A 27,148-nucleotide genomic window follows, 5' to 3' on the forward strand; every position below is an offset into this window, starting at 1 on the left:
GATCCCAGAAGGCTTGAGGAAGATGCGAGCCAGCCAGCAGCTTTTCATTCATGAAGATGCAATTCAGCTCTGACACTTGCTGTTTTCTTCGGGAGTAGCCCAGCTGACTGTGTGAATTCAACCAGTGTCACCGAGCGCTATGCACCTGACCCAACTATAGACACACTGAGTGCAAACTTGTGGGCTTGATCTGAACACAACTGACACTGTTCAATTCAACTTTCCTTATGGGATTGATCTGGGCGAGTATGAAGAGCGCTGTCAGAAGCTGGAAGCGGCGGTCAGTGTCTCGATAGGCGTTATAGAAGTGTTCATTCAGAAGGATGCTGGTGGGAAATGCCTGCAGACAGAGAGGATGAGATTTGTGGAAAGGCGCTGGAGCTTCTGTCCGACCTGTGCTCGAAAGGAGAGGTGCACAATGAAAACTGCTTGGAATTCACCTACTATTTTCGCGATCTCGGGAGACCGAGATATTCGGACTCTGGTAAGGACAGTGTTGTTCAAAACATTATGTTTGCTGACGAGGTGTCGTGTGTCGTAACTAATCAAAACGCCGAAAATCAAATTTAAACAGTCGCGTTCAGCTGCTTTTAAACTACATACGAATCTTATACTTGCTGTATGGCACTTACAGGTTTTTTTTCTCTCTCTAGAAAGTTATCAGGAAGGTTTTCTGGCGACTTTTCGTGTTCAAAATATGCATTTTTTATTTATTTATATGTTCGGCTAATTAGCAGCTAGCATTGATGAAGTGTTTCTTGTCATTAAAGTAACCACACCCATTAGTTACATTATATAAACCAAACAGTAGCCTATTTATTAAGATTAAAAAGGCGTACTTTTGTTGTTGTCATGCTCTTATTTACAGAAATTATTATTTGATTATTGTTATTGGTGTCATTTTTGACTTATGCTTCGTTTAGTTTATTCAGTTTACTAGACTTTCTCTTTTTTTCTTAATGTCTGTTTGTTAAAAACAGAAAATGTAGGAACTTATAACAATGAATAAATGTCTTATGCTTTGTTACTATATTTAATTACAATATATATACATATATGGTGTAAACGTGTTTTTTCTAAAGTAAAGTTACATTTACATCATTATCTAATTACATGATCAGACATGTATATAATTTTTGACAGATTCTTTGACAAAATTACTAAAAAATGTATGTTAACAATGGTATTTGGATTGTTTTTTTTATATATTTTTTTATTTAGACTACATCTTACTTTATTCTTATTTATTTTTTTGTTTGTTTGTTTGTTTGCTTTAGTTTTTATTCTCTACATTAATATATTTATTTTACTTCAAGACAACTACACAGACACACACACACACACAAAACAAGCCCTAATCATCAATCCCCACACACAGTCCAGCATTAATGACCTATTTCGAGCTGGCCTGTATTTTGCCATTTGGAAATGCAGCCTACATTCATTCAGATTTAATGCTGCAGCATGTCAGAAGCAGTGTAATTTTAGCAATAATATTCCTGCACGACCTGCAGGAACATGAATACGTTTTTTGTTTTGTATCTTTTTGCATTCAGAGGTTAAAGGAGCTGTATGTAAGATTGTGGCCAAAACCGGTACTGCAATCACTTTCAAATTACTGTAGAGTGGTGTATCCCCTCCCCCTCCCCCCTGACTCGAGGTTGCCAGATCGGCTGCATTTTTTTATCCGACACGTGTGTAGCTGCAGCTGTGGCAACTAGAGCAGAGCTGGCAACCCGGATGCCGCAACACTACTGACTTCGTGAATGGTCGATAGGTGGAGGGTGGAGCATCAGACCAAAACACAACATGACAACATCAACATCAGTTGAGGGCTGCAACTTCACTTTTTAAATGACAATATCCTGGCCGGACTACTGTTGTCAGTGATATAAGTATTTGAAATTAACATGATTTCTCAATGTCTAGTGACATATCAGGGCCATTTTATGATTAATTCAAATAAATTTCTTACATACAGCTCCTTTAAATTAAACACAACATTTTTACACAGGTATTCAGTGTTCCTGGAAAGCTTCACAGGAAACTTGTGAATCCCCAAAACAACCTGTCATTGATGTCAGAAATAGAGCACTGCTTGATTCAGTATATGGGCTAAACTAAACATTAGCTTTACTGAACCTTCATTCATAGATCATCCTCTCCTCAGATCCTGTCGTCCTCATCCTCAGAGACACAGAGCGGTCAACAGGAAGCCATTAGGATTCCACCCCACCCTGCTACTCTATACACTTTCTCCTTTGTGATACCCTGCATTGACATCCGTTAACACAAGGCCCTCAGACCCATGGGAGAAAGATTCATACGAGTAATTTGGTCCCTCAAGATGGATTGTACAAGAATTTAATGAAAGGGAACAGCTGGGTTCAGAGTCAGACAGAGAAACCCAGTAAATATACTCTTAGCCTGATGGGAGTTCACATGCTTCGCTGCAAAGTGCCTGTATGGTGAAAAGTCTTTTGTAATAGAACCCAAGGGAACCAGGCACTTTGAGAGGTTAATAACACATCACTGTAATGGATGACTTATGGACAGTTCAGATGGCATGGTGTGGACGCATATTGACAGGTTTATGTGTAACTGACGGCCCAAACACAGGAAAGACAGTGTTTCATTCTTACACGGGAAAGTTTATAACACATCCATGAGCAATGCAACAGTGAAGGGCTATTGACTCTGAAGCTTGTGTACTATTATGTGAGTCATATTTATTCATAGCTACCCTCACCTATAGTTTCTACTACCGTTGACATCTGGACTGTCATAAAATTGTCTTCGATTGGTAAACCTCTAAACACTTTTCTACCCTGTGGCAGAAAAAAACTTTGTATATTGCCATTAAATTTGCGAACAGTCTCCCAGCTTCGATCTGATTGGCTAGTAGCTGCTAGCATCTGCACTCTGCCACCTGGATTCACAGAAGCAGAAATAAAAATAGACATTCGTGAGAGGTTGAGCTGGGCGAATATGGTCTTTCGAACTATCTAAATGACTTAGCATGCTTATCACACGTATAAAGAATGATTAAATAGTGTTTTTGTGTTCATATGTGAACAAATACCCAGATGCAAAAGGTGTCTGGATTTATGTTACACCTGCTAAAGCTCAAGCAGACACCTGCTTAAAAAGATGCATAACAACATGATCCCTGGGAATGTACTGTGTCTAGCTTATTAAAATGAACATGCAAATTGAGAGGCAGTTTGTCGGGAAAATCTGGCTGTAATCCATTTGACACCCTAAATCATGGTTTACCTTCTCTAAGTGACCTGACCTTTTCTTGTAGACATTCAGGTGTGATTACCTCAGCAGGAGGCTTCATCCTCTGTTTCTTATGTAAAAGTGGGTTCATCTTTGCTCATAAGGACACAAAAAACTCAGAGGACGAAAAATGCAATCTCTCTCTTTTTTCGGGAGCGGGAAAGTAATGGTAAACAAATTCGCTTTAAGCCTGTGTCATTAATCTTGTGTTGGATAAGTGAATAATGTGATGTCAGAGCTTAGAAATGAGTTTAGTGTCTTGTGGGATTGTGAAATCATTTTGAAACCATGAGGCGCAATCTTTAGTTTCCATATTTGTAACCATTACAGATGCAACATGAAGATGTTTCCATAGAGATGCACTGTTTTTTTCTGAGTGCTTGTTGTTAGTGCTTTAAAATGAAGAAACATCCACAATGAGTCAACAACCTCAATTGTTTTTGATCTTTTTAAATCTAACTCCCTTTTATGGCAAGTCAGTTCACTCAGCGGCCATCTTGGAAACAAAATGTACAGTTATTCAAGTATAGCTTATTTGAATGGAGAAAGAGCTTAATCTATTAAAATGTTTGTCAGTGTTACATTTAAATGGATACAAATTTCACATTAGGAATGAATTGTGCTTTTTTTAGCTGAAATTACATAAAAAGGATTGTATTTTTCAAGCTAGTCAGGCTAATGCACATACATGAATAAACAACGCCTCTATAAAAAAAACAGTTGAAAGTTTTAACTTTCAGGTGGGATTTTCATTTGTCTAACAAACGTGATTGGCTGCTTTAACTGTTAGTCGGCTGAGATCTTGAATGCTATGATTTCTCCAACTTTTTATGTTTTAAATGTACGCTATGACTTTTGGCGCTCTAGCAGTTAAAAAACAAACTGCATGCATTTTGTGGAAGAACATTGTTTTGGTTGTGCTTTGTCTTTGCGTGACTGTGTGGATGAATATTGTTATCCTACTGCTCATAAAACATTTATTAGGCTTAAGAGATATAACCAGTTTAGATGGAAAGGATCTCAAGCTGACTCACTGAAGACGTTACTGTAGCTATATCCATTAAAAAACATGGTACTTCCTTCAAAATAAATTACAGCACAGCACTACAACAACCGTAATGAAGTCAACTCAATGATGCCAAATCAATGTTGATTCGGGTTTTATTACGTGCTCTATCGCAGCACATGCGTATCGCATTCTCTTTTTGACTCTCCTCTGTTCTGCATTTTTTCAAAACGGGTGATTCCTGGAGGTTTGAGATTTTGCATGCTCCATGTTTATCTTTCTTGCTCGTTGTGTCAACTAACCTATGCCACTCACGCGGCAAACCGGAGCAATTTTTCTCTATTTACGGATATGACGAGACATATGACGTGTGTTCTCAATGAAAACCATCCCACTATATCTAAAATATCAACACTTATACTAAGCTTACCATAGTGAATCAGGGTAAGACAAAAAAAAATTTGGAAGAAGGATTGATGATTTTCGTTAACTCTTTTCCCGCCATTGACGGAAATTTCCGTCATTTATGACACAGCGCTTTTCACTGTTATACGGTAGGGGGCGCTATTATACATATTCTGAATGAGTACTGAATCTTCAGATCACATGTGAAGATGATGCAGAAACAAGTGATAGCATATGTAAGCATGTAAAATAATGCGATCATCAACATTAAACGCCATATAAATCAAAACTGCCTAATGTTACGGAATGAAATGTCAACTCAGGATGGAAACCTTTATGAAACTTGCAAGTGCTGATAAAAAAAAAAAACTTTTGATATATTGCATGTTCAGATATTCATAAATCCATGAAACCTTTTTGAAAATGATCAAAAATGTTGGCGCTGGCTGGCAACTTTTTTCAAAAACGCTGATGGGGAAAGAGTTCATTTTGAACTAAAAAAAGTTACATAGTGTACCTTTAAGTATATTTTTAGTCATCTTCAGAAAAGCAGTCACTACAAAAACATGTAATCAGTAACAATATCGCACATATGCTTTATTAGACAGGAGATATTAGCAGCTCAGCTGCTATTCACTTCTTTGAGGCATCCCACAAAAGTTTATGTTGTAAATTATATAAGTATATTATATTATAAGTAAATATCATCAGCACTTTTGCCACCATTTTTCGCCCCATTACTTTTTCATCATCTCAGTAATTCTGTTTATTTGGATAAATCTGATTTGCTTAGATTTAGCATTGAAACATGCTCTGATATTTACAGTACACTTAGAAATCTATATTGCATGATCTTCATTTTCAGTTCAGATTTAAGCTTGGTGTCCTATTTAGCTTACCTTTGGAGTCCCACACTGAAACAATATCCATGAAATGGTATCACACTGAATATGTGTCCCAGTGAGGCTGCTGGTTAGAGCATGTTCTCTGTTGCATCATTTATTCATAATGTGTGTCCGTATCGTAACCCTAAGGACACAGTGGCTGTAGAGAATGTTATTTTTTTTTAGTGCATATTTTTTATTTTTAGCCAACATGCTCTCATGGCAATTCACAACCTACAGTATTTTACGTTTTGCTGAATTGTTGGCTAATTCGACTTCGAATAAATTTGTTCAAACGGGTTTGTACGATCTACCTGTCCAATAGGCTTTATGCCGAGCGTCACGTGACCAAGCCGGAAAACAGATCACATCGCTTCCGATTCAGGTCTTTTGTATGTGCTTCATGAAATTTTTTGCGGTTTTACTCAAGATAACTTAAAAGGAGCAAGCAAAAATGAGCATAACCAATGTCCCTCGCATGTGCAGATTAATATTTAAAAGTTTTTTAATTTTTCTTCTTCACACTAACATTTAGATATTTAAATAGCATAAAACACCAATAACAAAGTGAACTTAGTAGGTTAGCTGATTACCTTAAAAATCCATAGATATCGTAGTTAGTTCTTACGGCCGTTAACACTTTCTGTGACAAGCGGATGCAATGAGACCCGTTTTCCGGTTTGGTCACGTGACGCTCGGCATAAAGCCTATTGACAGTTAAGTTTATGGATGGACCTCCAAATTTTTTCCCCCAATTTTTTTTTTTTTTGGTACAGATCACATTTAATGCAAAATCACCAGCAGTGTAGGTTATCAAAAACCCAGCCCAAGTGAGAAAAAGTAATACAAATACAAAAGTTACGTAATGCATTACTTTTCATAGTAGTTAATTGGTTACTTTTTTAGGGAGTAACACTGAGTGTTACCCAACACCGATTCTTATGAGACCGGGGTTTATTTTAGCACAAAATATTAGCTAAATATAATTTTTAAATGTAATATTAGCCATAATAATAGAAAACATGAATTTGTCACAATGTTTTCAAATCAAAATGGCCATCTAATGGCCATGTTTCATGCAAACAGGGATATTGTTGTATTGGAAGTGTGCTGGATGTCATGCACATGGTTTAGTGCACTGTTACGCAAATGAAGCCTGTAGTTAATTTACCGTGTCATTGGAATCCCACAGAGTCTATTAAAGTCTGTGGAACAATGCTGAATGCTAATAATACTGATTACACCTTGAGAGCATTACAAAAGGAAGAAATTATTAATCCATTCAATGTATAATTTCCCAGTATGAAGCCTGCAGTAGGATCTGTTTTGTCAAATGATATGTGCTCGCTTTTAATTGAGCACTCATGAAATTTCAGAACAGCCAAATCAAGAAAATCAAAGTACTTGATATTTTAGTACTTGATATTTCCTCATGATTTATGGAAAGTATAACTAATTATTATAAAAAACGAAAAATATGTTTTATATAATGTCTTCACTTTATAAGCCTCAAATCATTAAAAAAACAAAACGATTATTTTAAAAGTTCATAACACTTGATCTGTTGAAGTTTTAATGTAATATTTTCCACAAAAAGGAAGATTTTGTCATTATTTAATCTGCTTCATGTTGTTCTAAACTTATTTGATTTTCTGCAGAACACAAAAGATGTTTAGCAGAAGGTTCACACTGATCTTATCCATACAATGGCTTTTATGGTACTTTTATTGTGTTTTTTTGCCATTTTTGGAGCCCATGATCATTTAATGCAAAAGCACCATTAATATCTTGCCTAACATCTCCTTTTGTGCTCTAAAAAAAGAAAAGAAAGTCATAGATGTTTGGAATGACATGAGGGTGAGTAAATAATGACAGAATTACATCATTTTTGACTGAACCATAGCTATAAGTGCATCCTACGTCTTCCTGTCTCAGGCAGGGGCGGACTGGCCATCTGTGTGATCTGGAGCATCACAGAACGGCCGGTACTCCAGGACGGCCGGCGGGCCGGCCCACCACCCGCCACACATGCAGTCATAACCTGTTTTTTCCCCCCACTAATCTGTTTCACACTCCAGTACTGTAGGTGGCAGCAATACACCTTTAAGTTGGATGCCAGCGCCGAGCATTATCAGCTCGGCCCAAAAAAACTGCGATCGCGGCCGAAGCAGCTGTGCGGACTGATCTCGATCACGCGAACATTATTACACAGAGTTGCGCGATCCACTGAGAAGCATTTCAATTCAGCGCAGAATTCTCTATCTCTATTATAAACCCACAGATGGCTGTGATTTAAGCTAGTTAAAAGCCAGATTAAACAGCGCTGATATTCTCAACATCTTGACGCAAAAAAACAGGTGAAACATTGTTCCAAGAACAAACCAGTTAGAAGACATTTCACTCCACAACTTATGAATTAACTGTAACTTAGTAAAACAAATTTTTTGGCAGAAATGTGCCTGTATTCATATTAAAAATGCTGTTATATTAATAGTCATGTAGGCCTATAAGTGTAGGCTATTAAATGTAATGCAGTAATGTTTTTGTTTAGAAGTTATGGCAGTTTATTTATTTATTTTGCATTAAATATTTATACTAAATGTTTATGCTACAATAGGTTTTTAGAGAATAATATATATATATATTACAATTTTTTCAGGAATTGTTGAGAATATCAAGATATTTTATTATTTCGCATATGATGGTGAAAAGTAAAAAAGTAAAAGTTAAAAGTAAAGGTAAAGGTAAGGTAAAAAAAAACACCACCATGTTATATGTATAATAAATATTTTTGAGGATAGCCCTTCTAGATTATTTTATCCCTTTAGCCCTCGCACACAAAAAGGTTGGAGACCCCTGGTATATAGTAACTATATGTTTTATAATTACAAGTTTGTGTAATTAGGGTTTCTGTAGCCAGTGACATTTCATTATTTGTATTTTATTTTCAATGCAGATGTAATGGCATTGTAAATTTTGTTTTGTTTTATTTGAAGACTGAGGCTTCATTAATAAACAAAACCCCAATTGTCATCATTGTTTTTGAGATATTACTTGCTGTGAATACCTTGTCTGATATAGGTTACAGTATTGTGGCATAGTATCAGGACATCCTAGTGGCTAGGGGCGAATGGCTGGAGGATGGGCCTATTTGGGAGGAAGTCCAGGGCTGTTTTTTAGCCCCAGTCCGTCCCTGGTCTCAGGTATGATAACCTGCAAAAGTAGTCTGAGTCTGACCATATATATTTTTACCCCATACAGGGAGAAAAGATCGGAGTGGACAGAATAGCAGGAGGCAGGGTGGTCTGACAGGGATTCATTCAGTCCACACTGCCTGGGTGGCCTAATTCAGAGAAACCATCTCAAGGGGGTGAGAGAGAGAAAGAAAGAAAGAAAGAAAGAAAGAAAGAAAGAAAGAAAGAAAGAAAGAAAGAAAGAAAGAAAGAAAGAAAGAAAGAAAGAAAGAGATAGGGAAGGAGACAGAGTCAGGAGTGGATCTTATTTGAATCTATTACTGTGCATTCAGCAGTTAGAGTTAAGGTTCAGGTCTAATCCAGATATCAGAGATGTCCTTTGCAAAATATCTCAATATCTGGATCACAGAAAGAGTTGTAAAGTTTTCAGCTTTTATTTTGAAGGTCCGTGGTTTGGACGCAAACCTGAATAACTTTAAAACCTTTATTAAATACTTTAATTATTTGTGAAAGTTCACTTTACTGTTCTGAGGCTGCGTCATAAACAATTCAGCTCGCCTGTTGAGTTGAGTCCATTTGTAATGCCTGATCAAACAAAAACATAAGTTGCATAAATCATATAGTTGAAGGGAATAGGTTAAGTTAGCAGACTAATCAGCTAGCAGAACTAATCAAGTCATTTTGAAATTCTTAATTTCTCTTAATGATTCTGTTAATGAAATGTATGTTAATTAGCTTAAGACTATAGGCCCCTTCAAACTAAGAATGATAACTATATTAGCGTTCACACCACGTTCTGTTTATTATAAGCACGCACTGCAGTTTTGTCGTCTGCCGCTTTAAATGCTCCAGCACTTCTGATTGGCTGTCAATGTTTTTATCGTGCATCATCTGGAAAAAAAGTTTTGAAAGTTATTATTAAAAGTTTATAGTTATCATCAGGGTGGAGGATGACCAACTTTCTCTCTTGGTCTTTGCTCCAGATGTGTCTGTGAGCCTGTTGTCCCTTTTGGTGACCACATGTGGCCTGGCGCTGTTTGCCGTCTCCCTGTTCGTGTCATGGAAGTTGTTTTGGGTGCCATGGCGAGATCGCTTCTGGCCCGGCCTAAAGGACCAGCAGGGCGAGCAGCAGCCGGTCCTGGCCGAGGTGGAGGGTATGGAGCGGGAATACAGCGAGGACTTTGAGAAGGATCCCATCGGCCCAACGGTGCTCCCAGAGTCAGCCATGAAGATCAGCCACACGTCCCCGGACATCCAGCTGGAGGCCCAGTCTAAGGCAAAGGAGCTCAACCACATCCATGTAGCTCGCGTACAGCGACAAGTCACTGAACCGACCTCATCTGTCAGGTGAGTCATGTGTTCCTGACTTCATCAGGCATAATCACTCAGCCACCATTGATATTCATTTAGCAATTCCCAGTTGGCATTTGTCAGACAGTGTGTGAGCCTCTGTGACCTTCAGCTTTAATTAAAGTTCTTTTCAGTCTCGTTATTCAGATGTCTAGCATAGTGGTGGCCAACAGAACAGAAATCCGCCCCCCTTTTCTTCTCACTTCAGGCACAACTCCATCCGGAGACAGATGAACGTCTCCAATCCCGATTTCAACATGGCCCAGTTCCAGAGACAGGAGTCCATAACGGGTCCAGGCTTGGGACGCATCAAGCCTGAGCTCTACAAGCAGAGGTCAGTGGATGCGGATGACGTCAGGCGAGCGGACAGCTGCGGACGCCTGCACTTCATCATTAAATACGACTGCGACTTGGAGCAGCTCATCGTGAAGATCCACAAGGCCCAAGATCTACCTGCCAAGGACTTTACGGGGACGTCCGACCCATACGTGAAGATCTACCTGTTGCCAGAACGCAAAACCAAGCATCAAACCAAGGTCCACCGCAAGACTCTGAACCCCATCTTCGACGAGGTTTTCCTGTTTCCTGTGGAGTACGCTGAGCTTCCAACGCGCAAGCTCCATTTCAGCGTCTACGACTTCGACCGCTTCTCGCGTCACGACGTCATTGGCCAAGTGGTGGTGGACAACTTCCTGGATCTACCTGACTTTCCACAGGAAACCAAGCTCTGCAGGGATATCCTTTATGTTAGTGCGGTAAGTCTTCCACAGTTATGTCAATATTACTCCTGAATTTGCCCTTAAACATTTTGTGTGCTCAGTCCTCTCAAATGATGTTGTTGTGGCAGAATCTCTAAATAGTGAGAAAAGTAACATTCATGAGAGGAAAGCAAGGCTGTTTCGTCACCTGGCTTGAGTGAGGTGTTGGTTGAATTGGCTGGCGTATGCAGTGTTGCTTCGAGTGCGTGACTCAAGAAGGTTTTATCCAGGTACAGGAGGCTGCTATTGGAAATCTGTGCAGGGAATTTGTACATTGATGATAGTGTCCGTTTAAATTAAACCAAACACAAGAACAGTTTGTGTGTGTTTCCCTTGATTTCTGTAATTATAATCCTTTTCTACATGTATATATTTTCTGTATTTATTTATTTACATGTTTATTGAAAATACATTTTGTAGTTTATAATTAGTGAAATCAAGGAAAAAACTTTATATAAAAGTTTAGTTTTTTAAAAATAATAATACTTTTATTCAGCAAGGATGCATTTTTACTAGGGCTGTCAAATGATTAATCGTGATTAATCACATCCGAAATAAAAGTTTTTTTTACATAATATATGTGGGTGCATTGTGTAAAATTATTTTATATATATAAATACACACACATGCTTGTATGTATTTAAGAAATATTTTCATGTATATACTGTATATAGATTTATATATAATTTATATTATATGTAAATATAAATATTTTATATATAAATTATATTTTTTTCTTAAATATACATGCATGTGTGTGCATTTATATATATATACAAAATAATTATACACAATGCACCCACATATATTATGTAAAAAAAACTTTTATTTTGGATGTGATTAATCGTGATTAATCATTTGACAGCCCTAATTTTTACATTATGAAAGATTTCCTTTTTGTATAAATGCTGTTCTATTGAACTTTCTATTCATCAAAGAATCCTGGGGGGAAAAACAGTGTCCACAATATATTCATGAAATCAGATTAAGCATCACACAAATGTTTTGCAAAGTGCTGAAATCTCCGACAGATTCGAACACAACTGTGTACTTTTGGCAAGATTATAGTGGTGTTAGCAGTTTATTTTAACACCATGAAATATGAATGGAATTGGAAATGGAATTATAAGTCCATTTGTAACCGTTGTGAAGTAAATGCAGTTAATGGTCATACTGAAAGAACAAGTGAAAATATTTGAGGATAGTTTTTTCTCTCCTCCGATCACTTTCATGCTTTAGAGGGAGCAACATAAAAATATACTTTGAGAAGTGTGAATATTTCATAAGCACACATGGCACACGTAGGGGTGACCTATATTTGAAATAGCTGGAGAGTTTGCTCTGACATGAATATACGGTGGTTTCAGGTTTATTGTTGTAAATTGAAGGAGTGCGGGATAGATGTCTGATGGGGTGAAATTGATCCGTCTCATAAGTGGACCTGTGCCAGTTGTCTGGGGGAAATGCCCTCAGCCAAGAAAGAAAGACAGAGGTTTTTGTGTGCAGGCGGTCTTATGACATACTGTACTTAAAGGAACAGTTCACTCTCTTATAATATTTTGAAACCCGTTTGGCGGATGACTCTGGCAAAAATTTTCTTTCACAATTCGTTTTGAAGCCTTACCTGTAATTTTACATGTTAAATAACCGAAATATTCTCAGCTGTTTTGTGGTACTGTGCTAAAATACAGGACAAACTGCATTCTGTAGAGATTTAATGTGGATCTCAATTCTGTTCCCTTTAAATGAAGTATGGTATGGATTGTATTAAATGGGATGGTTGGGAACCATATTGTCTATTTGAATATTATCCATGCTATAAATGAGTATTCATCATTGTTGACATGTTTATTTTAGTCTAGCAGCAATTTCATGTATTTCACTGGATCTAGAGGTTGATGGAGAGCATCACAGGCTGTTTCGGTGCATATAAGTGGGCCATACCTCTAGGGATCGCCTCTTGGTGGAACACAATCCACATGTGCCATAAATGCATGAATCCTTTTTGGAGGCTTGATTGTGTATCTAACATAACTTATGCAATAATACTATGGTGTAAGACTTTACATTTCGATAACTGTATGTGTGTTGATGACTTTAGTGCCACTTAAACAATTATACTGTGTTTGGTCGTCATTTGCACACATTCATAAAGCAATTACTTTAAGATGAGTGAATTGCCATTGCAGCCTATTTTGCAACAAGATTTCATTGGAAAAAAGTAGGATGGAACTTAACCAAGGATGGTTTCAATGGTGAAAAGTGGGTGTTAAACACAGTATTGGAGCAAATTTGAATGAGAGTTTGCTAAAACAATGGCTAAATAGTTTAGTTAAATTCAATTCAGAGCATCATTGCCAAGTCTGCAGTTTTCCCGCGATGTTGGGCTATTTTTTAAGGATTATATAAGCACAGTTCGTGTTTTGAGAAAGTAAATAGGGTCAATCTTTTTATTTTAATTTGACTTTAAAAGTCTAAATCAGTCTTTTCCCCAACTAACAGAGTGCTGCGGGACTGACACCAAAACCCGGAAGATTAATTCGCCAGTTCCCTCAAGATTTCCCTATTGTTTTTTTATGATGGGGGTTTTCAATTTAAGAGTAAAACACAAATTGATGATATTTGGATGTTTTGTTCTACAACGTAGCCTAAACTGCACACACCCCCTAAATGTTCCTATCTAGTTACTTATTAAAAAAAAATTTTTTTTTAAATAAACATAAGAGTTTCAAAATTCGCATTTTCGATTATGGGTGTGTGTAATTTACGTTGTAGAGCAAAACATCCAAGTATCGTCAACATATGCTCACGGATCTTATTTTACTCATGTAAAAACCATTAGGAAAATCTCTGGCGAATTATTCTTTCAGGTTTTGACATCATCTCTGCAGCACTCTATAAAGATAAATCATGTTTACGCAAGCACTTGTTGATCTTTTTGGATAAAGCCGACTGTGATTAATAAAGGCAAAACTAAATAAATATATAAAAAATATAAAATTTGTAGCCTACCATTTATCTTTCTGCTCTCTCTATCTGATTGAATCAGGTTCATTTCTATATTGGCATCGATCAGCTAACAGTGTAGCACAGATGTCAGAGTGCTCTCTACCTTCATGCTAACTCTGTATTACTTTAGGGATTCTGAGTAACTTGTTAAAAATGCATGAGAGTTCCAGCAGCACAGCCGGTCTTAGATTGAAATGAAATACAATCCACCGTACACGATCATGACATGCGAATACAACTTTCCGAATATCACCTCTGAAAAAAAAAGCAACTTTAACCTTTCTGGGTTTTTTTGCACGCAAGTAATTTGCATTTCAATCTGAATGAATGATTATGTTTGCTCAGATCTATTCAAGGTGTAATTCGGCTCTGCCTATAAATAAAACACCAGCTAGTTAATGTACGAAAAGGCCAATCCATTCCACCCAGCTGGAGAGAGAAAGATTGACGCATCTCTAATCCGGAAGAGTAAAAAGGTCGATCAGCAGGATTTAGTGCCATTGAATCTCCTGTCAGGATTCACCTCTAACCACAAGACATTTACCTTTTTTTTAAGGATTGCGACTGAAATGACACTTTTTGTAAACTTGAAACGAAGGCTTTAATCCAGCTATTCTTGGCTTGGGAATGATTGTGACACGAGATAGTTGCTTGTTTCACATTAGTGTACTTGCATATCCTGATGCCACATGATTTTCAGCATTATTACTCCAGTCTTTAGTGTCACATGATCCTTCAGAAATTAATATTAATCCCACTGACCCCAAACTTATTTATGATGAAAAGTAGCCTTTAAAGTTAATGTTATCCAATTGTATTTATCATAATCCCATACCACCATTCTACAGCAAGCAATACAACAATCTGACTGAGGTGGAGAGAGTTGTAACAAAGCAAACCCTTATTTTCTTGTTTGTTTGTAAGCATATATAGACATGAAAGACGGGTATTTCAGCAGACATTTTGAAATAGTCTGCAGTTGAAGTCAGTGAAGCCATTCGCAGATAATATAAAGCTTTATGGCAGTTGAAAGAGAAAGACTAGGTCTGCATGTAGTAACAGACATAAGGAAAAATTGACAAATTTATGTGTGTTTTTAGGTTAGATACTTTGCTGACAACACTATGCAACTGTATAAAGGTAATTGTGAGATAAAGTTGCAAAAATGAAATTAAGGGACAATTGTGAGAAATAAAGTCGCAATTATGAAAATTAGTTGTAGCTGTTGGACTGAGATATAGAGACACACAATTACAAGAAGTAAAGCCTTAATTTTGAGACATGAAGGCACAATTGTGAGACATAAAGTTGCAATTACGAGAAATAAAGTTGTCATTTTGAGACACAAAGGAACAATTTTGAGATATAAAGATTCAATTAGGAGAAATAAAGTTGTAATTTCTAGATGTAAAATTCACAATTCTAAGACATACAGTTTACAAAGCTGTCATTTTGAGACAAAAGAACAAATTTTGAGATCTAAAGATACAATTAGGAGAAATAAATTTGTAATTTTTAGATGTAAAATTCACTATTGTAAGACCAATAGCAATGCCTTGTGGAATTTTGAAGAATTCATATGAAATTGTAAGGTTTTGTGCCAGTGCTGGAGTATAGATTCACTTTCTGCGTGTGGTCTTGTCACAAAATGGAAAATCTGTGATTAACCAAATGTTAACAAGCCTCTTTACTTTGCCCGGACTTTCATCAATGTGTTTTCATTACGCTCTTTCTTTCTAATGTGGCGAGCAGCCCTTCTTAATAAGCCTTTGAATAAGTGGGGGTGGGTGGGATTGGAGATCGAGAATCACACTAGATAGACTCTCTTCGAGCCATATTCAACCTCTTCACGACTGGACTATAATTTCATTCACAGTTCGCAAGTGACCATAATTTTACCGCTGACTTGATTTAAGTGCTTATGAGAGCAGAGGCGTCTGTTATCCTATAGTCTACAGATGGAAGGGTGTAATTCAATTACCTCACCAGAGAGGAATTGGTTTCATGAGGTCCGACCCTTAATGTCTCTCACACACAAAAAGAGGGTGTGTTCTGAGCATTAATAGCTGGTTGTCCCACGCCCCTTCCCACCACATCCCGCCCACTTTACCATGACACGTTAGGAAAATAGAAAACAAAATACACTTGTATTCAAGAAAAAGTCTTAAGATTTTATGCAGTGCTGCTTCTCAAGGAAATTTATTTTGTTTTAAGGATTTTTAGATTTTTTCTTGTTTTCCAGTAAAAATCAAGAATTTTTATCTTAGTATAAACGAACATTTAAATTGTCATTAATTTATTTCCGCTCTAGTGCTCAAACTCATTGACATAAAAATGCATGTTTAAAGGTGCGTCACACCAGGTTTGACATCATTAACACCATATTTCAATATGAGCATATGTTTTGAATACAAGCACACATGACATTTAAATTTTACATTGGAGAGCAAGATTTTCTGTAAATAAAGGTTGTCACACAAAGCTACTGGCTTCATAGTTTATGGTTTATAAACTATGTTCATGGTTTAATCTTAAAAAAAAAAAACGCAACATAAACATTCTTTAAAATGTCTTCTTTTGTTGTTCACGGAAAAGAAACTAAGTCTTAAAGGTTTGGAACAACATGATGATGACTTTTTAGTGAACGCATCCTTTAAACAAAAGCCTCTAGCATTTAATTTCTTAATTTTGTGTGCTGCTTGCTTTAAAAGACAAAGCATTTGTCTTTATAATGAAGCAATGAGGATTTGGCTTGATGAGGAGAATCCAATTTAGGATTTAATTTGCAACAAGAGTCAACCTCTCTTACCTCTCTGTTAATGAAGGTTGTGCATCGTATGGATGAGACGAAGGCAATAAGAACATTACCTTACTCCCTTACACATACTCCCTTTCCTAGACACTAATTATTATGTGCAAAGAACAACAAACACAAACTGCCTACATTACATCAAACCCACAGGCCATCTCATTTATTGATCTTTCTGCGTACTTGGCCGACACTAGGGATTATATCCAGTTTTATTTAAATAAAATTGCCACAAAAAACAGCACAGTTACAATGCAAAATTAACACATACAAATACACTTTTAAAAAAAATTAGTGGAGTTACTGATTAATTGACTATATATACACTACTGTTCAAAAGTGTGGGGTAAGATTTTTTTTAAATGTTTTTGAAAGAAATCTCTTATGCTCACTGCATTTGATCAAAAACAGTAAAAAAAACTATAATATTGTGAAACATTATTACAAATTAAAATAACTGTTTTCTATTTCAATATATTGTAAAATGACATTTATTTCTGTGATGGAAAGGCTGAATTTTCAGTCTTCAGTGTCACATGATCCTTCAGAAATCGTTCTAATATGCTGATTTGCTGCGCAAGAAACATTTCTTATTATTATCAATGTTGAAAACAGTCGTTCTGCTTCATATGTGGAAACTGGACACTTTTTTTTAGAGCAATTGAAACAGCATTTATTTGAAATAGAATTTTTTGTAACATTATAATTATCTTTATCCTCACTTTTAAACAAAATATAATGCGTTCTTGCTAGATAAAATGAATGAACCAAAACTTTCAAATAGTAGTTTTTATTTCTTCTGATGAACGCAAAAGAATATACAGTATGTTCAAAAGAATGTCTGGAGTTTTTTTGTACATACAATGACGGTGGGATCCAAACATGTTTTTTGGACCCCAATAGCTTAAAAAAAAATCTTCTTTTGTGTTCTACAGAAGAAAGTAAGTCATCATACAGGTTTGGAACGGCATGAGGGTGAGTAAATAAGAACGGAATTAAATTCTTTAGGTGAACTGTCCATTTAAATAAGCCCATGTTGTTCGGAAAGGTTGTGCTTGCCACTTTTGGTGATAAAGACTGACGGTAAACTGATCCTTTACCAATGTTTGAATCCATGTTCCAAAGGCAATTAAAGGTGATAGAGTAGTAGTTTCGACTGTGGAACTGCACTTGAGTCTGATCTCTGTGAGGCAGTAAAACACCATCCAGTTCCAGTTCATCCCTGTAGAGCATTAATGAACACGACTCTCAGCGTAGCTGACAGGACCGGACGTAGTGCTGCGACCTGGCCAGATAATGAGCCTATCTCTGCCGCCTGCCTCCATGACCTTTCTGCTTCACCGTAATAGATGGAGCCTCCTACTGTGCGAGAAGCCTGAGGGCTGTGAACTGCTCCGAGTGGGACTGATCTATCTTAACAGACCCTCTGAGCTCCTCAAATACACACAATCACAGATGATTAGATTTGTCAGGAAGCCTTAGAAGCCCAATGAGGTGTGCTGACCACTCATGCAGTTTCCTTTACAGTGCACAAAGTCACTTCCAGAAAGGCAGTAAGTCCATGACCAGCACTAGGCATAAACCCATTTGCTAAATCAGAGAATAACATCCTTGATATAAGTCTCCAGTATTTAACGTCGAGTCTAAGTCAAGTGTAAAGCCTTTTAGATAGGGTCTGTCAAGTTTCAAGCATTCGAGGTTGAGTCCAAAGGTGATGATACACAGGGCAACTTTTTGAGCAATGTTGCTGGGCAATGTTGTCGTCAACGGGCAACCAGATGAGACACAGGGCCCAAGACCGATCTAAATGATCCAGATAGAAATGTATTGGTCACTTTCAATGGGAAAGTGCCCAAGCAACAATCGCTCGGCAAGATTGCCCAGCAACATTGCTAAAAAATTGCCCTGTGTATCATCACCTTAAGTCAAGTCTAAGGTGTTTAGGGTAATTTAGTCCAAGTTAAGTATCTCTCTCTCTTTTTTAACTTTACTTGTTTATTTTAAGTTTATTTTTCTTAGCCCACTGGTCCTGTTTTTTTTTTTTGTGGGTTTTTTACGCATTAAACCTCACAAATTATAGATTTTTTTTATTTGATATTTTTTAAATTAGTTTTGAAACAGTAAAAAAAAAAAATATATATATATATATATTTGCCAAAGTCAAAGATAAATTCTATAAAACAAGTCTTAAAATCAAAATTTACTGTTCAAAAGTGTATTGGTCGCTATGTTTTTGCAAGAAGTCTCTTATCCTCACCAAGGCTGCATTTATTTGATCAAAAATACAGTAAAAAATGTAATATTGGTTAATATTACAATTTAAAATAACTGTATGTAATTTGCCATCACAGGAAATTAATTACATTTTAAATTGTAAAGCTGAATATTCAGACTTAAGTGTCACATGATCCTTCAGAAATCATTCTAATATGCTTAATACATTTATTATTATTATTATCAATGTTGAAAACAGTTGTGCTGCTTAATATTTTTGTGGATACTTACTGCAATAGATTTAGATCAAGGATTCTTTGATGAATAGAAAGTTGAAAATGATAGCATTTATTTGAAATTTTGTAGCATTATAAAGGCTTTTACTGTCACTTTTGATCAACTTAATGCTTCCTTGCTGAAAAAAAGTATTAATTGTAGTGACCTGAAACTATATATATATTTATTGTTAAGCAAAACAAAGTTTCTCTTATAATGCCCACTGATGGGTCTCATGCAACTTCGAGATCATTCTCTTGAATCCTTTGCGGGTGGAAAGATATGAGAGACTAAGTAATGTTAAGAGTTCTTACATACTCTCAGCAACATTACACACCCATCTGATCCCAGTGCAGAGCGTGTCCATTAACATAGATCAGTTAATAATTGACAGCACGTGAAAGTTCTGGTAGCTGTGGGATCCGCCAGTGCTTGGCTGCTGTGTGCATTAAAGGCCCATTTGGGTTCTGCACACTCTTTGATTCATTACTAATGTATGTCCGTCGTCTTCTCTTCCGTCCTGTTGTGTCATTGCATTAACTCGCTGAAATGAGCTACAGTGCTGCATGTATACATAACAGTTCACCGATGGTGACCCAAGAAATACATAGTTACCTAGATCACAAAGGTTATATCACGATTGTGCTCTGGGGTAATGCATTTAACCCTAGTTTGCTTCGGGGGGCTCGTCCAAGCAGCTGGTAAGCGTAGTCTATCAATCTATGTAGTCTATCTTTTTCCAATGACCATTCACAAGTTTATTCTGATGAAATTCATTTTTAAATAATATATACACTCATCAGCCACTTTATTAGGTACATCTGTTCAACTGCTCGTTAACGCAAATATCTAATCAGCCAATCACATGGCAGCAACTCAATGCATTTAGGCATGTAGACATGGTCAGGTGATCTGCTGAAGTTCAAACTGAGCATCAGAATGGGGAAAGGTGATTTAAGTGACTTTGAACGTGGTATGGCTGTTGGTGACAGACAGGCTGGTCTGAGTGTTTCAGAAACTGATGATCTACTGGGATTTTCACGCACATCCATCTCTAGGGTTTACAGAGAATGGTCTGAAAAAGAGAACGTATTCAGTGAACGGCAGTTCTGTGGGCGAAAAATGCCTCGTTGTTGTCAAAGGAGAATGGCTAGACTGGTTCGAGCTGATGGAAAGGCAACAGTAACTCAAATATCCACTCGTTCCAACCGAAGTCTGCAAAAGAGCATCTCTGAACGTACAACACGTCGAACCTTGAAGCAGAAGAGCTACAGCAGCAGAAGACACACCGGTGTCACTCCTGTCAGATAAGAACAGGAAACTGAGGCTACAATTCTCAAGGGCTCAACAAAATTAGATTTTGGATTGTCAAAATTGCCTGGTCTGATGAGTCTCGATTTCTGCTGCGACATTCAGATGGTAGGGTCAGAATTTGGTGTAAACAACATGAAATCATGGATCCATCCTGCCTTGTATAAACGCTTCAGGCTGCTGGTGGTGTAATGGTGTGTTTGATATTTTCTTGGCACTCTTTGGGCCCTTATTACCGATTGAGCATCGTTTAAACACCACAGTCTACCTGAGTATTGTTGCTGACCATCGCTTTATGACCACAGTGGACACATCTTCTGGTGCATACTTACAGCAGGATAACTCACCATGTCACAAAGATCTAATCATCTCAAAATGTTTCTTGAATATGATAATAAGTTCACTAATGGCCTCCACAGTCACCAGATCTCAATAGAGCGCCTTTGGCATGTGGTGGAACGGGAGATTCGCATCATGGATGTGCAGCCGACAAATCTGCAGCAACTGTGTGATGCTATCATGTCAATATGGACCAAAATCTCTGAGGAATGTTTCCAATACCTTGTTAAATCCATACCACGAAGAATTAAGGCAGTTATGAAGGAAAAAGGGGGTCCAACCCGCTACTTGCAAGGTTTAAACAATAATGTGTCTGGTGATATATATTGTTGGATCCCACTACACTGAGGCTTATTTTGATGAGATGTTTTTTATGGATCGCATTTTTAGTTCATTATACGAACGACAAAAAAAGGTGCAAAATGTGTCTATTTTCAGATGTGATAATTAGGCAGCATGTTTCTGCTCGCTGTTATGAGTGGATTGCAAAGTGCAAGAACAGGATTCCCGTGAGGTGAAACGCTTCTCTGTTCCCATACATCTTTTACCAATTTATTGAGTCCTTACTGTATGTCAGACAAACGTAATAATGTGTTTTATTTCTTAAAGTGGTTATATTGTATGCAGTTAATGATATTGTATGCCCATTTAATGATTCTTGCACCAAAAACTGTTGTAATTTAGCTGTACGTGACAGATTTCTACCCTCTTTCTGACCTTTTGAAATGAGCAGGCTGCTGTTGCATGTGTAATGAGTTGCAGTGTTTACTTGCAGGTTTGCTGTGGGGACCAACACGATTGGCACTGCTTCATTCTTCAATAACTGCATCTTTGCCAAGCATGAATTACATTGACACATTCAACAAACAATATGTGCCTTTCAGCTTTGTGTTTGAAGAAGCTCCCAATACTAAATATTAAAGTGAGTTGTAAAGGCACGTTCACACCAAGGACGATAACTATATTAGCATGCACACCGAACGGTAACACTTGTTTATTGTAAGCTAGCGCTGCAGGTTTGACGTCTGCCGCTTTAAATGCTTGAACTCTTTAAAGTCTGGTGGATTCTGATTGGCTATTAATGTTTTTATTGTTCATCAGCTGGAAAAAAATCATTCTGAAAGTGATTCCTACAATATCGTTTCTCTGTGCCATTATAGTTGTGAAGTGGACTCTGCTATTCTTTAATATTTAGAACGATTTTTAGAACTATAACTCTTAGCGTTATAGTTATCGTCCTTAGTGTTAACGGGCCTTAAAGGAACACTCCAACGTTTTTTTAAATAGGGCTTATTCGCCGTCTTTACTCACGCCATGCTAGCTGGCAACAAAGGATTCCATTCATTATGCTAAGCTAAGCTAGCGGCGGCACTGCCAAACTAAAACAATGCATGCACTGAGACAAAAATGCATTTGCCCACCTATCTAAATGTAGGAAAGTGTGTTTTCTAGTGTGTGTTCCATTAACTCCACAAATAAACTTCAAATCATGCAGGTTGTTGAGAAAAGGTGTGCTATTGCTTTTCTAAGCATCATGGGAGTTTTGCACTTAAAACAGCAAGGAAAGAAACATGTTTTCCATGGTATGATCCCTAAGAGTGTTTAAAAAGCTATTTCTGTACAAGTTGTGTCCAAGAAAGAGTTAATAAAACTGCACACTGCTATGGAATGACAGTTACAATGACCAGAAGCTCAAAGAAGACTTCTAAATGTTATTTGATTTGCAGTAAATCAGCTCATATGATTCTTTCCGTTAATGTATCCTGTTTCTGTATTGCTGTGTCTCTTCTAGGATAATGTGGATCTGGGAGATCTGATGTTTTCTCTTTGTTACTTGCCAACTGCCGGCCGATTGACAATAACGATAATTAAAGCCAGAAATCTTAAAGCCATGGACATCACGGGAGCGTCTGGTAGGCTCCTCACCATCCTCACCTCTACATGACTTATTGTCTCTGCAGTAATGATTTTTTGGTGTCATCATGACATGTTAAAACAAAGGCGCCCTGGGCTCTCTAAAAGAGCATTGATTTAATCGACTAAACACTTGAGAATGTGGCAGGAGATTTTACATACACAAGTAGTGCTAAGTGGGGTTAGGCAAAATCTGATAAAGTCAGAATTGTGAGATATATAAACTCTCACATATAAATATATATATATATGAGAGTTTATATATCTCGCAATTCTGACTTTATAACTCGCAATTGCAAGTTTATAACACATAATTCTGACTTTATAACTCGCATTTGCAACTTTATATCATGAAAATCTGACTTTATAACTTGCAATTGCAAGTTTATATCACAATTCTGACTTTATATCACGCAATTCTGAGAAAAAAGTCAGAATTGTGAGATGTAAACTCGTGTGTGTGTGTGTGTGTGTGCAAATAATTTTAATTGAATTGCAATTCCTCAGTCCTGTTCCAATTTAAATAATCTGAATACTAATTCAAAAAACAACAGGCATTTTTAATTCAGTTCTGAACGGTGCCGAACCCTAGTGCTGCTGAGCAACTTTTTTATGTTCTTTTTCTCTTCTGTCTTTTTAAGATCCTTACGTAAAGGTTTCTATAATGTGTGACGGCCGGAGACTGAAGAAAAGGAAAACTTCAACAAAAAGGAACACACTTAATCCAGTCTATAATGAAGCCATTGTTTTTGATGTTCCACCTGAGAACATTGACCAAATAAGTCTTTTAATAGCAGTCATGGACTATGACCGGTAAGGTATTAATGTGTCTTATTAGCATTATCTTAAAACTAGTGACTAGTATTACATCACTGTTTTATGTCACAGTCACATTTAAAGCACTACTAAAGCAATAACACATCAGAATGTGTCACATTGGGAAGTCTAATTCATTTTAGCGAATTGGCTTGTGCAAACGATTCATTTATATGAACGGATTCAGAAATGATTCACTGAGTTCATGCAGAGTATTTTACTGATTCTGCAGTTCATCACTATGTTTTTGACCCATTTATATAAATTAGGATGTTTTCTAGTTTGTCATTGCATTTGCTTGTACATTTTTAGTTGTATGTCTGTAAGTATACTTTTTAACCCCTTACATAGCTTCAACATAGCTAGCTACCTTTTGTTATTATCTTGTACTACTGTAGCTTTACTGTAGTTCAGCCTGTTGAAAAGACCAACATATGCAAGCAGCAAGCGTTCAAACCATCATAAACCAGCTTGGTCTGGTTAGAAGAACCAGTCCTGTCAAAGTCGCTTCCCCAACACTTTTGTTAGTCCTTCAGTTTTAGCAGAGCTAATCTAAAGGTACAGCTAGCAGCGTGGTGGGAGCTAGTGAGTATTCAGTGTCAAATTTGCACTGAAAAGAAGTCACATTTAAATTAAATATGCTTTTAATTTTTGCCAAGCACAGTGCTTAGAGACTATAGAAGTGTATTCTTAGTGCTGGTGGGTGATCTGAGGAACAGCCTGAGCTGTATATTCCCAATGCAGCGAGAGATTCATATCAGATTTAGATCACTGTCCTGTTTGAGAAGTACGAACCGCAGCATCGCATGCTGCAAAAATAAGAGAACAGAGAATGTATTGGTTGGAGACGTTCATGTGATGCACCGAGTGAAAGATATATAAAATATTTTAAGATATAGAAATATTTTGCAAAAATCATCATATTTTTTGCTGAAGGGGTAGATGTGGCACTTTAAAGTTGGAAAAAGACACATTGTTTTTTGGCATCCTGGTTCAGCTGTCACATTTTAAGCATGGATATACTCTTCTCATTCACAGCGTAGGTCACAATGAGGTTATTGGTGTGTGCCATGTGGGAAACAGAGCTCAAAGTTTGGGACGCGATCACTGGAATGAGATGCTCACATACCCACGCAAACCCATCGCCCGCTGGCATCCGCTTGTTGAGGTAATGTTGAGCTTACGACTATCACTTTATTTCAATTTCAACAGCTCCATTTGTTTTTTGAGAAGTGTTTGGAGACCTAGATTCACTAACAACCTGTTAATAATTACATTTGCTGATGTTTTGAAATTCCTCTGAATCAGTCAAATAATCTTTAAATTTACACTTAGAACCAGGACTGTATTCATCCATCCATCCATCTATCATTCTATCTATCTATCCATCCATCCATCCATCCATCTATCATTCTATCCATCCATCTAAGCCCTTTGAAGTCATGTAGGCTTCAATTCTATTTTTTTATCTATCTTCTATCTGAAACATGCTAGCAATGCGATATGTACTAGCAACCGCATAGCAGCACCCTAGCAACCACCCCGAGTACCCTTGAAACCACACAACACCCCTGTCAGAGTATCCTAGCAGCCACATAGAAACACCTTAGCAACCACTTACAATACCCTAGCAATTACATACCAAACATCTTTTTTTCTGAAAGACTTTAAACCTTCAAACTTTGAGCTGAAAACCGATTCAAATTTAAAACCTTTAATCTTTTTAAAGTGTCTCTCTCTCTCTCTCTCTCTCTCTCTCTCTCTCTCTCTCTCTCTCTCTCTCTCTCTCTCTCTCTCTCTCTCTCTCTCTCTCTCTCCGTCGAAACTGTTTCACACCTCAAGCTTTTACAAGTACTGGTCATATTTACATTTAATGTTCATATTTATGCATTTGGCAGATGCTTTTATCCAAAATGACCTGCATTGCATTGAACGTCTACTGTGGCCATGCATTCCCTTTAAATCAAACCCATGACTTCGACGTTGCAAATGCCATGTTCTACTGTTTTCTACTATTCTGAGATTGTGGTATTCAGAATTTGAGTTCAGTAGATGATTTTGTTTTCCTTTTAGAAGTGAGAAGCAACTGTTTAGCTCTTAAAGTTACAGTTTGTTTACTTTTCATATGACTTGATTTCTCATCATACAGTATGGTACTTTTATTACATCATGCAAAACTGCAGCGCAGATGTTATTGGAGTCAACTAAACCCACAAAATATGCTGGGGAAAAGTGAAAAGTTATTTAAGGTGATAATGTTTTGGCAGAAACCCAAGCTGAAGTCCAGTGTAATGTCTCGTTTGTGTGAATCCCGTAAAGACTCTTTTAGGTTAACACTGTCAGTTTCATCATCTTCTTTTCCTTTTTTTAAGGCTTTTCTCACATTACTGCACTGAAATCATGTTTGCAAATCTATGACCTCTCTGGAGCCCAGACTACACATCTTTAATAATTCACAATCCCTGTCCTCCTCAACCACATTATACTCCCCGAGTCACCGTAATATCAAACAAAAGGGAAGCTTAAAATTTCTCATATAGCCAGCCTTGGCTCGCCTGGCATAACCAAATCCGAAAATCACATCTCGGAAGACGGAGGACAACATAACGTCAAGCAAAAATAAGTCATTTTAGGGAAATCTGAGGTCGATGAAAGGGTATCATGAGCTGATTTTTGCAGCCGTGGCACAATCGCAATTGATTTGAAGGCAAAAATGAGCCGTTCAGGCGCTTAGAGGACCATTGTGACGATATGTGCAGCACTTCAGCCGTTCATTGTCAGGGAATTGGATTTCGTCTCTTCCCACGATGTGTATTATGTCTGAGCTTTAAATATGATTTTCAGCATCTGATCTGATTTGAGTTGTCCTCTGCTAACCCTCATTTTTCTCTCTGGCAGTGGGTTGTTCAGACCACGACCGGCGGTAGCCAAGACTCCTGTAATTCCCTGAGGACACCTCCTTCCCCGTAATGGATGCCGTGAAATTTCAGCCATGGAGAAAGTCCAGTTCACAACTTTAATGAAAAGGAAAGCGCCAAGAGAGAGGAGGAGAAAAAATCTCTCGGTTCTGTTAAAGGTCACTTTAAATGTGTGCACACACTCAATCCAGTAAACACGCAGGACACCTTAGACGTAAGATCTCCTGGGTAGAAGAAGAGTGTCATGTCCACTGCATGTGAAGTGACCGTGTGTGAGCAGTATTTGGTTATAAATCGAGCCTTGAACATTGTTCTGCTTTTGTTGCAAACTTTAGTTGAGAGGCAAGTATTTTTGACATTGTCATGTTTTATGTATCTGTATAACACATTGTAATACACTAATATTGTTTGAAATGTAGTGCATGGGGTCTATTTTGTGGTATTTTATTGTAAAAACTTACTGTATAAAAATATATAAGAAATGCATTACAGACTCGAGTCATGATTTCTGCCAAAAGCAAATACTGCCAAAAACTTTGAATCGTTTCAAAAAAGTTCTATCAAAAGTTTTTTAAAGTCTCTTCTGCTCACCAAAGCTCAACTCGCCATCAAAAATACAGTAACAACATATTGTGTAAGATTACAATTTAAAATGAACTGTTT

At 37.2% G+C, this 27,148-nt stretch overlaps 1 protein-coding gene across 1 annotated transcript; it reads left to right on the forward strand.

Moving 5' to 3' along the window:
- syt9b (synaptotagmin IXb) lies at nt 1-26,593 on the forward strand. Its single transcript, XM_056250924.1, has 7 exons — nt 1-484; nt 9,755-10,118; nt 10,330-10,876; nt 22,630-22,750; nt 23,393-23,564; nt 24,606-24,735; nt 26,466-26,593. The coding sequence occupies exons 1-7, from the start codon at nt 337-339 to the stop codon at nt 26,535-26,537; spliced, it is 1,554 nt and encodes a 517-aa protein (XP_056106899.1). The 5' UTR covers nt 1-336; the 3' UTR covers nt 26,538-26,593.
- Nucleotides 26,594-27,148: the final 555 nt, after the last annotated feature.

This window comes from Rhinichthys klamathensis, unplaced genomic scaffold (assembly GCF_029890125.1).
Source record: "Rhinichthys klamathensis goyatoka isolate OS25496 unplaced genomic scaffold, OSU_Roscu_1.1 h1tg000076l_1, whole genome shotgun sequence".
NCBI lineage: Eukaryota > Metazoa > Chordata > Actinopteri > Cypriniformes > Leuciscidae > Rhinichthys > Rhinichthys klamathensis.